The sequence below is a fragment of the Macaca nemestrina genome, chromosome 9, assembly GCF_043159975.1.
Source record: "Macaca nemestrina isolate mMacNem1 chromosome 9, mMacNem.hap1, whole genome shotgun sequence".
Classification (NCBI taxonomy): Eukaryota; Metazoa; Chordata; class Mammalia; order Primates; family Cercopithecidae; genus Macaca; species Macaca nemestrina.
The window spans coordinates 143784649-143797429 of record NC_092133.1 but is presented as its reverse complement, the minus strand read 5'-3'; the positions used below and the strand labels follow the sequence as shown (position 1 = coordinate 143797429).

General features: G+C 41.5%; 1 protein-coding gene across 1 annotated transcript in view; it reads right to left on the bottom strand.

The window, feature by feature from the left end:
- The window catches only part of LOC105490816 (disco interacting protein 2 homolog C), a 378821-nt gene that overhangs the window by 145675 nt on the left and 220365 nt on the right, over positions 1-12781 (bottom strand). Inside the window, 1 exon segment of the mRNA XM_011756731.3 lies at positions 8906-9031. Coding sequence (XP_011755033.2) covers positions 8906-9031 — 126 coding nt within the window.

Genomic DNA, 12781 nt, shown 5'->3' with positions numbered 1-12781 from the left:
TTTTATAGTTTTCCTCATAAAGTCTTGAACATATTTTGTTAGATTTTATGCCTAAGAATTTCATTTTGGGAAGTGCTACTGGAAATGGTTTTTATTGTTATTTTTAGTAGAGATGGGGTTTTGCCATGTTGGCCAGGCTAGTCTCAAACTCGTGACCTCAAGTGATCCACCTGCCTTGGCCTCCCCAAAGTGCTGGAATTACGAACATGAGTCAGTTTTTAATTTCAAATTCTACTTGTTCTTTGCTGGTAAACAGGACATTCAGTGAACTTTTGTATATTAAACTCAATTCTTTTGGATCTTCTACATAGGCAAACATGCCATTTATGAACTAAGTTTATCTTCCCAATGAACATATATTTTTCTTGTCATAATTGCATTAGCTAGGACTTCTAGTACAATGTTGTAAAGTGGTGGTAAGAGCAGATATCCTTGTTTTTCCTGATCCCCTTTCTGGATCTTAGTGGGAAAGATTCTAGTTTCTCACAATTGGGTATGATGTAAACAGGTTTTTTTTGTCCATATTCTTTATCAGGTTGAGGAAGGTCACCTCTGTTCCTAGTGTGCTGGGAGCTTTTATTATGAATGTTAGAATTTGTCAAATGCTTTTTTCTTTTTCTTAGCCTGTTAATGTGATGAATTATTTTAATTGGTTTTTTAATGTTAAACCAGCTTTGGATATGTGAAAGTCCATGTGGTTTTGGTTCACAATTTTTTTTTACATTTAGATTTAATTTGCTAATATTTTATTGAAGACTATTGCATCTATGTTCATGAGAGATGTTCTGTAGTTTTCTTGTAATATTTTGTTATTAAAATGGTATTTGATATTAAAATGCTGGCTCTATAGAATGAGTTAAGAAGTATTCCTCAGCTTCTACGTTCTGAAAGAGATTGTAGATAATTGGTATTATTTCTTCTTAGATATTTGGTAGAATTCACCAGTGAACCCATCTGGGTCTGGCACTTCCTGTTTTGAAAGGTTATTAACTACTGATTCAATTTAACAGATATAGGCCTATACAGATCGTTTCTTCGTGTTCAAATTTTGGCAGATTCCATCTTTAAAGAAATTGGTTCATTTCATCCACGTTACCAAATTTGTGGCCATAGAGTTGTTCATAATATTTATTGTCCTTTTAATGTCCATGGGATCTGTAGTTATGCCCCTTATTTCATTTCTGATATTGGTAATTTATCTGCTGTATTTTTTCTTGTTAGAGGCTTATAGATTTTCTCTCAAAGAACCAGCTTTTGGTTTCATTGATTTCCTCTACTGATTTTCTGTTTTCAATGTATTGATTTCTGCTATTTGTCTCTTGCTTAGAATTTAATTTGATGTTCTTTTTCTAGTTTTCGAAGGTGGAAGCTTAGATTTTTTTTAACATATGCATTTAAATCTATAAATTTCCCTATAAACATTACTCTCATTGCATCTCACAAATTTTAACAAGTTTTCATTTTTATTTACTTCAAAATTTCAAAGAAATCTTCAGATTTCTTCCTTGAACAATGTATTATTTATAAGTGTATTTTTTAATATCCTAATATATTTTCCAGTCATCTATTATTGATTTCTACTTTACTGTGGTTGAGAACATACTTGTTTGATTCCTATTCTTTTAAATTTGTTAAGGTGTGTTTTATGGACCAAACATGGTATATTTTGGTGAATGTTCTGTATTCTACTGTTGTTGGAGGAAATAGTCTATAAATGTCAGTTATATACAGTTGACTGAGGATGTTGATTTCAATTTTGTCCTTACTGATTTTCTGGCTACTGAATTGGTCCATTTCTGATAAACGGGTGTGAAAATCTCCAACTATAATAGTGGGTTAATTATTTCTCCTTGAAGTTTATCAGTTTTTGCTTTGGCATTCTGATGCTTTGTTAGCAAAAATACATTTAAGGATTGTTACATCTTCTTGGAGAATTAACCACTTTATTATGTAATAGTCATCTCTGGTAACTTTCCTTGATGTAAAAAGCCCACTCTGTCTGAAATTAGTATCACCACTTCCATTTTTCAAAATTAGTGTTGGCCAGGTACGGTGGCTCATGCCTGTAATCCCAGCACTTTAGGAGGCCGAGGCAGGATGATCACCTGAGGTCAGGAGTTCAAGACCGGCCTGGCCAACATGGTGAAACCCCATCTGTACAAAAATAGAAAAAAATAAATAAATTACCTGGGCATGATGACATATGCCTGTAATCCCAGCTACTCGGGAGGCTGAGGCGGGAGAATCGCTTGAACCTGGGAGGTGGAGGTTGCAGTGAGATGAGATCAGGCCATTACGCACAAAAAAAAATTAGTGTTAACATTTCTATCTTTTTCCATCCCTTTACTGTTGATTGATCCATATATATGTCTTTATATCTAAAGTGGATTTCTTATAGACAATATATAGTTGGATACATTTGGACTGACATTGAAAGTAATGATACACAGTTGAATTAACATCTACCATATTGTTACTATTTTCTATTTGTTGCCCTTGTTCTTTGTTTTTGTCTTTCACTTTTTTCCCTTGTGGTCTTAATTGAGCATTTTCTATGATTTATTTTCTTTCCTTTCTTAGCATATCGGTTACTTTTTTTTTTTTTTTTAAGTGGCTGCCTTGGAATTTGCAATATAAATTTACAAGTAACCCAAGTCCACTTTCCAATGACACTACACTGGTTTCTTGATATTGCAAGCACACTATAATAACAAAATCCTAATTCCTAATTGCTTTCTCCCATCCCTTGTGTATCACTGCTGTCATTCATTTCACTTATATTTAAGTGTGTGTATATGACATATACATAAGCATATAATCAAATATACTGTCGCTATTATGAATGAACTGTTATGTTAGATCTATTAATAAAAATAAAAGTTTTTCTTCTACCTTCACTGTTTCTTCTTTGATGCCTTCTGTTTTTCTATTTTTTAAACAGACAAGGTCTTGCTCTGTTGCCCAGGCTGGAGTGGAGCAGCATCATTATAGCTCACTGCAGCCTTGAACGGGATTCCTGGACTCAAGTGACCCGTCTCAGCCTCTCAAAGTAGTTGGCACTATAGGTGTCAGCCACCAGGTTTGGCTTTTTTTTTTTTTTTAATGAGACAGAGTCGCACTACATTGCCCAAGCTGGTCTCAACTAATGGCCTCCAGCAGTTCTCCCATCTTGGCCTCCCAGAGTGTTAGGATGACAGGTGTGAGACCCTGTAAACAGACTGTGCTCTTCCTTTCTTTATGCACAGCTGAGTTACTGACCTCTACTATTTTCTCTAAAGAACTTTGAACATTTTTTGCAAGGCAGATCTACCGGCAACAAATTTTGCAATTTTTGTCTGAGAAGGTCTTTACTTTTCCTTCACTTTTAAAAGATAATTTCACAGAGTATAGACTTCTAGGTTAATGGAATTTTTTTCCTCTTAATAGTTTAAATATTTCACTCCACTTCTTGCTTTCATGGTTTTTGAGGGGAAGTAGAATATAATTCTTATTAGTTTGAAGATTATATGCCCAAGTATAGTTTATTTTTGTTTTGTTTTTGTCATTGTTGTTTTCACATTTATCCTTCTTGGTGTTTCTTGAGCTTCCTGGATCTATGGTTTGGTGTCTGGTATTAATCTGAGAAAATTCAGCTATTACTGTTACAAATATTTCTTCTGTTCCTCTTTCTTCCCCCTTGTATTACCGTTATGCATATTTTATGCCTCTGTGGAAGTCCCATAGTGCTTGGATACTCTGTTCTTTTTTTGCTTTTCAGTTCTGGAGATTGGAGTTGGTTATTTCCTTTCCCCCAGGTCAGAAGGCTCTGATAAAATCCCACCTGGTTAGTCTCTAATTAACTAGCTTCTCTGGAAGGTAGACCTAGTGAAGAGTGCACCTGCATATTTAAAAATGATTCCTATTCTCTTTCCCCTGTAGTAAGTATGAGGGGATTTTTCTCTGATATTTACTTCAAGAACCTGGTTGAGCTTCTGATGATACAACTCACAAAAGCATGAGACCCATATGCACAGGCCTCCTGGAGGTTTTAACTCTCAGACGTGGCCACACCTCACCGCAGCAATTTGTCAATTCCAGTTCAGGCTTTCCAATCCCAGCGTGGGTTCCTTGGAGCATTGTGCTCCAGTGTATGGTGATTCTCCGCTTTACCTGTCCAGCCAATCTGGGGACAGTGGCTTGCCTGTGACCTCATGTCTCTTGCAGGTTTAAGAGGAGCTGCTGATTTTTCAGTTTGCTCAGCTTTTTACCTGTGAGGAGGGAGTGACAATTCTCAAGATTATCATGTACGGAACCTGAACCTCCCCAACTCCATTTATAGTAAAAAGTGTCTTCCCTTCCTCTGGCTCAAGAATTAAAATATTTTCATTCTTCGACACGTTGTAATTTGATTCCCTAAATATTTATAATTGTACATTTAAAAACTTGGTCTTCTGCTGTATCAGACATCTAGACAGGCACTTTCCAACAGAATTATGAGAATCCTGTTATAGAACTTTAAACCTTCCTTGTAGCCTCATATAAATATATAAACAGGTACAATTAATTTTATTAGTATATTTTTAACTCAAAATGCTCATACTATACTTTCAATAAGAAACACAAATAAGCCGGGTGTGGTGGCTCACATCTGTAATCCCAGCACTTCGGGAGGCCGAGGCGGGTGGATCACGAGGTCAGGAGATCAAGACCATCCTGGCTAACACGGTGAAACCCCATCTCTACTAAAAATACAAAAAATTAGCCAGGCGTGGTGGCGGGCACCTGTAGTCCCAGCTACTTAGGAGGCTGAGGCAGGAGAATGGCGGGAACCCGGGAGGCGGAGCTTGCAGTGAGCCAAGATCGCACCACTGCACTCCAGCCTGGGGGACACAGCAAGACTCCATCTCAAAAAAAAAAAAAATTACAAATACAATATTTTCTATTTTTTATATTAACTGGCATGTCTTTCATGCAGCAAATCCACTTCAGTCCGGGCACACTTCATGTGCTCAGCTGCCGCATGTGGTGAATGACAGACCATCCTGCATGTGTGTGCACTTTTTACTGCCTTTTTTTTGATCACAGATTCTACCTCCTGTTTCTGTGTATGCAGTGATTATTTGCTGAATATTACACATTGTGGGTAACATGTTGAGCACACTCAGGATCCCTAACCTTCCTCTGAAGCTCTCCAGCTCTTGTTTTAGCAGGTAGCACAGGCACTGCTGGGTCATTGTGACCATGGGCAGGCTTGGATTGATTCGCTGCTGGTGTGGATCTGTGGAGAGCTCCAATCCTGCACTCACTCCGATCTCCGCTTCCTGGACGTGGTAGGGTGGCCATGCTCCGCCCACACCTGAGATCTCTCCAATCTCCCTCTCCCGGACGTGGCAGGGTGATATGCTCCGCCCATACCTGAGCTCTCTCCGATCTCCACCTCCTGGACGTGGTAGGGTGATATGCTCCGCTCACACCTGAGCTCTGTCATCTCCGCCTTCTGGACGTGGTAGGATGATATGCTCGGCCCACACCTGAGCCCTCTCCAAGCTCCACCTCCTGGACGTGGTAGGGTGGCCATGCTCCGCCCACACCTGAGCTCTCTCCAATCTCCCTCTCCCGGACGTGGCAGGGTACTATGGTCCACCCATATCTGAGCTCTCGCCAATCTCCACCTCCTGGACGTGGTAGGGTGATATGCTCCGCCCACACCTGAGCTCTCGGTGCCACGGTCTGCAGGAAGTGTACTGTGGGTGCGTCTCGTTCATTCTCCGGCCCTCAGGTTCTGGCCGGCACAGCTGTGCTCACAGACTAAAAACAGCCATCTCATTCGCTTTGCGCAGTTTTACGGTTGTTTACGGCAGATGTGTGATTTGGGTCCCTGTTCTCTCATCATGGGTAGAAGAAGTTTTGGCCAATTATTCTTATATGTTTACATTGGAAAACTAAAGGAAACTTCACCCATAGAATATTAGCGGTGCGACAATCCTAATGAGAGTTTCTCCAGAAACTAGGATCCAGGTCAGCAGCCAGTCATTCCATAGAAGATAAACTTCAAGAACATTCTCTGAAGGGCAATGAAACTGAGTAAGATCTAATCACTGTTACCAACAACCAAGAAAAATAGGTAACAAAATGCAGCTAAGACTTTGTTCAAGTAAGTACGGTAATAAACATGCAAACTACCACTAAGCACAAAATAGGCTGGGAGTAAAAAATTTTTATGATATTGACATTTATGATTGTACAAAACTGCCCCATGTGATATCACGAGGACTCCTGATGAAAATTTACAAAGGATGCTTTATGGTTTATATAAAAATGCTAGTCAAATCCAAATACTTCACAAAAATAACATTTCAAATAATTTTCTTTTATATTTTGCAGACATCTGTACAATGAGGTTATTCATCACACATGACCCAGTAATATTTCTCAGCAGTTGGATTCAATACGAGAAATAAGCAAATAACCGCACTGCTTCTTCCATTTCAAAGTCATCATTTCTCTTATAAAAAGTGGTCAAGAAAAATGCCTGTTGCCTTAAATACTGGTTAGTGCCAAAAATGTGGTTTAAAATATTTCAAGTGGGTTATCCTTTTAACGTCCATGTTGTTAGTTACACAAAGAACACATACAATTTTTTACCAAATTATAACTTTTGGCAAATTATAACCATAAACTAAACAGGATTAAGCATATTTTTTGAGATAGGATCTTGCTCTGTTGCCCAGGCTGGAGTGCAGTGGCACGATCATGGCTCACTGCAGCCTCAACCTCCCTGGGCCCAAGTGATCCTCCCACCCCAGCCTCCTGAGCAGCTGGGACCACAGGCACACACCACCATGCCTGGCTGATTTCTGTATTTTCTGTAGGGATGGGGTTTGGAAGTTGCCCAGGCTAGTCTCAAACACTGGGACTCAAGCAGCCTTGGCTTCCCAAAGTGCTCAGGTTAGAGGCATGAGCCACCATGCCCGGCCTAATCATTTTTAAAGAGTCTCTATTTATTACCATTATTTTTTTCTAATTGAGACGGGGGTCTTGCTCTATTGCCCAGGCTGGAGTGCAGTGGTGCCATCTCAGCTGACAGCAACCTCTGCCTCCAGGGCTCAAGTGATTCTCCCACCTCAGCCTCCCAAGTAGCTGGGACTACAGGTGTACACCACCAGGCCCAGCTAATTTTTTGTACTTTTGGTGGAGACAAAATGTACCAAAGGCATTTCTGTACATTTTGCCATATTTTCCAGGCTGGCCTTGAACCCTTGGGCTCAAGCCATACACCTGCACTGGACTCCCAAAGTGCTGGAGTTATAAGCATGAGCTACCGTGCCGAGCCCTTAATTATGTGCTGTGGCTTAATATTAAAATAAAGAAAGGGAGGAGCCCAAGGGAGCACGTAGGCAGAAAGGGCTCCCTTGCCAACAACCTTGCTAGCACGGCGTTCACTCCCTTGCCTGGCTGGCACTGCGTTCTTTAGATGAAGAACACGTTATGTGTAAATGGAAAACAAAAACAACATAGGAACACCCTGTCTCTACAAACACTTAAAACTTAGCTGGGTGTGGTGGCGAGCACCTGTGGTCCCAGCTGCTTGAGGCTGAAGTGGGAGGACCGCGTGAGCCCAGGTGGTCACAGCTGCAGTGAGCCAAGAGCTGTGATCATGATGAATTCCAACCTTGGTGACAGAGCAAGACCTTGTCTTAAAACAAAAAGCAACGAAAACCCAAAACGATGCACTCTAAGTTCTATCCTATAAATTTCAGTGCCTTCATTTGTAAAGGTACATAAAGGTGAAACTCAGGAGCTACTTGGAATAATGTGGGCATACGCTTGACCTCAGCTCTGATCTGAAGCACGTCCTTCTGTCTCACTGCTTGCCAAGACTAAGCTAAACTTCAAAAGTAAAAATACTCCCAAAAATGTTGTACATTTTCAACTATTCATATTGTACCTTAAGTTTCTCTTGTAGTGGAGGAAAAACACGGTGTCATTTAAAGTGATATGTAGCTTCAACGTGGGATGTAAGGTGATTCAGGTCCTTTGAGAAGACAAGCTTGCAACAATGGCATGAATAATGTTGGAATCAAAATCACAGAAACTAAACACCAAATAGCGTAGGTTCAATCTGTGTCTCTAACAAGTATCTGGATAACTCAACTTTCTGCTTTACTTGAGTGTGAAGATCATGAAATGTAGTTTATAATTATTTGGGCAGAGAAAATAGAGAATTTGGGTAGTTATGTAAAATTCAAGATTAAATAAAAGTAGTATTATATAACAAATATAAACCGGCTATTACCTTCGGTAATTTAGATCAGGGGTTGGCAGGTCTGTGCACCAAATCTGGTCTGTTCTTGTAAATAAAGTTTTATTGGTACACAGCCATACACACTTGCTATCACCCATGGCTGAGGGCAGAGTTGAGTGGTTGTGAGAGACCTTATGGCCTGCAGGAACTAAAATACTATCTGGCACCTTGCAGGCAAAGTTTATGACCTGATTCGGGTAGCTGCCGTAACCGTCCAATTCGCTCGTTCTAAAACAATCCAACAATATAGCACACTTGTCTGAAGATTTGAGCACACACATGCACCAGACTAATAAGAAAAGTCCAATTCCAACCAGAGGGCTACAAACTCTTCTCTTTTCCCTACAAAGAATTAAATGAATAAAATTGTGTGAGATTTTACTGGTATGTATCATATGTATGAGTCTTGATGTAAAGTTAAAAATGTATATTTATACAGATACATAATGATGTTACTTTTCCTTCCATGTTTAACTCATACACTGATTTTGGACTTCTGGTTCACAAAATCTGCATTTCTGCACCATGATTTTGAAGGCAAAAACCCGACTGCTGGGCTAGTGGTCAATTCTGAGGCACCCAGCATGTTCAGGAGGCAGCGTCCGGGAGCGTGTCCCTTACCTGGAGGGGTGTAGGCGTCCATGGAGGTCTGCACGACCAGAGACCTGCGTTTGGAAGGCATAGGCACCGCCATCTTCCGCTCTTTGTGTTTGGCCAGAGCTGCCTGTACAGCTTCCGTGTGGACGTCTGAAACGGAGAGAGCTCAGTCACTCAGTGCTCAGCTGAAGTCCCAGAGGCCAAGCTGCACCCTCCTCTGTCCCCGCAGCACGGTTCATCCACCTTCTGAAACTCACCAACAGATGGGTGGGCGAGGAAAGAAAATCAGTGTTTACAATTCCAGTAAAGACATTAACATTATTCACAGACTTTTAATTATTCATTTTATTACTGCAGAATCCATATCCACAAGCAAACGCTGGCTGTAAACTGTGCTGATATTTTTCTTTTTAGGGTGAATGGACCTTGATCTTTGGAGATTCTTCGTAGGTCACACGTTTGAGCCTCCAAATCCTTTCACTGTACCACTGCGAGGCGTGTGCACGCCTCGCACCCCAACTCCCACAGCCACGGTCGCAGCTCAGCTCAACACCGGCCATGGGCCAGGACTGTGTTGGCTATGGATATGGTTTGGCTGTGTCCCCACCCAAATCTCACCTTGAATTTTACGTCCCAGAATCCCCATGTGTTGTGGGAGGAACCTAGGGAGAGGTAATTGAATCACTGGGGCCCGACTTTCCTGTGCTATTCTCGTGATAGTGAATAAGTCTCATGAGATCTGATGGCTTATCGGGGTTTCTGCTTTTGCTTCTACCTCGTTTTCTCTTGCTGCTGACATGTAAGAAGTGCCTTTCGCCTCCCACCATGATTCCGAGGCCTCCCCAGCCATGCGGAACTGCAAGGCCAACTAAATCTTTTTCTTCCCAGTTTCGGGTATATCTTTATCAGCAGCGTGAAAATGGACTAACACAACCATTAACACATTTTGTGGCTATTAACCCATTACATTAATTCCACACATTCACCGAATGCCTCTTTTGTAAGTCCCTATGGGCTGGGGACGAAGTGGTGATAAGGAAGACAGTCTCATGGCATCTCATGCAGGCCACTTGTTAAGGGATGACACAGGTGACAGACGGGGTAGAGAATTAAAGCAGACACAGACGCAGCGGCAACTCCAAACTGTGAAGCCAGGGAAGAACCCTCTTAACACAAAATCAGAACAACAGGAATGAAACATACCAGCTGTCAAGACGAGAATCTTCGAGACACAGGCAAAAACCCACTCAAAGGCCCTACACTGTGAGCGAGAACGGTGTTAGCAGAATTAAAACCACCACCACCAAAAATGGCCAGTGTGAGTGAAGACGGGTTGGGGGAAGAGGGTCCCCAGGACGGGGCAGTTTTCTCTGAAGCTGCGAGAATGATCCCACGGAAAGGGAATCAGACGTGGCTTTCCGGCTTAAACCCCCCGCACTGCCACCTGAGACAGGACCCAGACCTGCCGCATCACGCCCGCAAGCAGCTCATTGCACTGCTTGGTCTTGGTCAGCCTTTGTGCACACTTCTCTCCCTAACTAAAAAGCCTGGTCTTCTGGCCACTATTTCTAATTCCCAGGTCAAAAACCACTATGTGACTGACTTGGCTCATGGCCGAAAACTGAAGGGATCAATGAGGTGACAGTCCACTCACTTCCACAAATCACTTTTTGTTTTGCATATTCTCCATTTTAAACTTTTTGGATGTAATTTCAAATACACAGAAAATCTGCAAGACCAGCGCAGTGAATTCCCACATAACTTACCAGGCTCAACTTAGGCCCAACTGCTCCTATCTTACATCACTGCTTTCCCCCCTCCCCCATGAATTTTCTAAGTCAAATGAAAATAAATTTCAGATACTATGTCCTTCCATACCTAAATGTTTCAGTGTATTTCCTAAACACAAGGATATGCTCTCACATTCATTTTCCTCAAGATCGGGAAATTTAACTGTCATATACAAAGTTCACTTTCAAATGGTGTCAACTGTCTCCATAATTTTCTTACTTTTTCTTCCTATTTTACAATCCAATCCAGGATCATGAATTGATTTGTCATGTGATTTTTACCCATCCAGAATCCAAGTTTCTCAGCTTTTGTGTTTCTTGAAATTGGAAATGTTAAAGGATACAGGTCAGTTATTTTACAGCTTGTCCTTTATTTTGGTATCTTCCGGACTAGACTCGAGTATGCATTTTAGCAGGGACACCGCAAGTCTGTCCTGTGTGACAACGTTAACATCGGCAACTCAGTGAAGGTGGTGCTTAAGTGCCTCCAAAGCAAAGATGCTACTTCTCGCGTTGAAATTAAGATTTGGGAGGAGACACCCTGACACTATGTGCATATTCTGTTTTCCATCAATTCTTCACTACTAGTTTTAGCATCCACTGATTTCCTGTCATTCCTTCTAAATCATTAGATCTTCCATATTCACGTAAAATTATTTTATCTTTCATCATTCATTTACATATGTCAAAATGTACTCATGCAGTCTGGCTTGGTGGGCTATAATTCGTAGTTATAATGGTGTGTTTTGTTGCTCAACTGGTTCCAGATGTGACACCGGATTCCCCAGCCCTTGGACTAGGGCTCCTTCTAGTGAAGAACGGTGTTTGGAAGCTAAGACCGGGCACCGGGTGCTGCTGGGCATTGCCGGCAAGTAGAACACACAACACGCATGTACACGCATGTGCACCCACAGCCATCCACAGGCACTTCTGTCCCTGTCTACATCTGTCGGGAGCCACCAGCTTATACTGGTACACCTCCTGCTGCAACCGAATCCCACATGATCCATTCCAGGCGTTGGCCTTTTCTTATTTCTACCTCTCCTGCCAAGAAAGAAACCTGGCTCCTGTAACCCTCAATCTATTCACTACTTTATTAAGCTTATTTGCTTAAGCCTGGAGATACAGAAATGCTTTCAGAACTGCTCTCTAATACCACTGTGAAAAATCTATCAAGTAGAGTTCAGTATTCATTTGTAATTCTTTTTTCATTTTTTTTTTTGGAAGGGAAGGAGTACAAAGTATACACAGTGAAATGTTCATATCTTAAGTACACTTGGTGCATTTCGATAAATGGAAATCTATTACCCTAATCAAACCTTTTGCCTCAAAGTTCCCACAAGTCCCCTCCCAGTCAATCCCAGCCCTCAAGAGACAGCCACTGCTCATTCTCGAGGAGTGTTCTTGGTGCTTTTCCGTCACCCGAGACTCGCATAGATTCTCCATCGTCACATGGACTCCACGGCGTGGTGTTCACTCTCTGCTCAGTTCAAGGCTCCTGGAACTCATCCCCGTTGTCTGTTTTGGTTTCAGTATTTTGTACGTTTTTCCCGATGGGAACTAGGACAATGTATGAATATATCAGAATTTGCTCATGTTTCTCCAGATGAGAGAGATTTATGTTGTTCCCAGTTCTTGGCTATGACAATTTACTCTGGAGAAAATGTGCATTCTTTCACAAGGACACACATTTTCCACTCTCCTTGGTGAACGTCTACAGCATACCTGCTGGGCCATATGGTAAGTGTACACATTTTAAAGAAACTGCCAGTTTGCTGAAGTGGCTGTGCCATTTTAAGTCTCCATCAGTCTGAGATCCAGTCTGTCATATCTTCACCAGCACCTGCTACTGTCCTCCCTTCTCCAGTCTTGTGAAGGGGAACCTCGTGGGTTTAAGTTATACTTACCCAATGACTCCCTGGTGAGCACCTCTCACAGGCCACTGGGCATCCATACACATCTGTTGCAAAGAGTCCATCTTGCATGCTTGCAAAATTCACACCATTTCTGGTTGTTTGTACATTTCCTAAAATATTCTAAATAAGGCCCTGTGTCTTCTGTACATCAAGCATCTCCCTGCTTCCAAGTCTTTATGCCTTTAGTTCTCCTG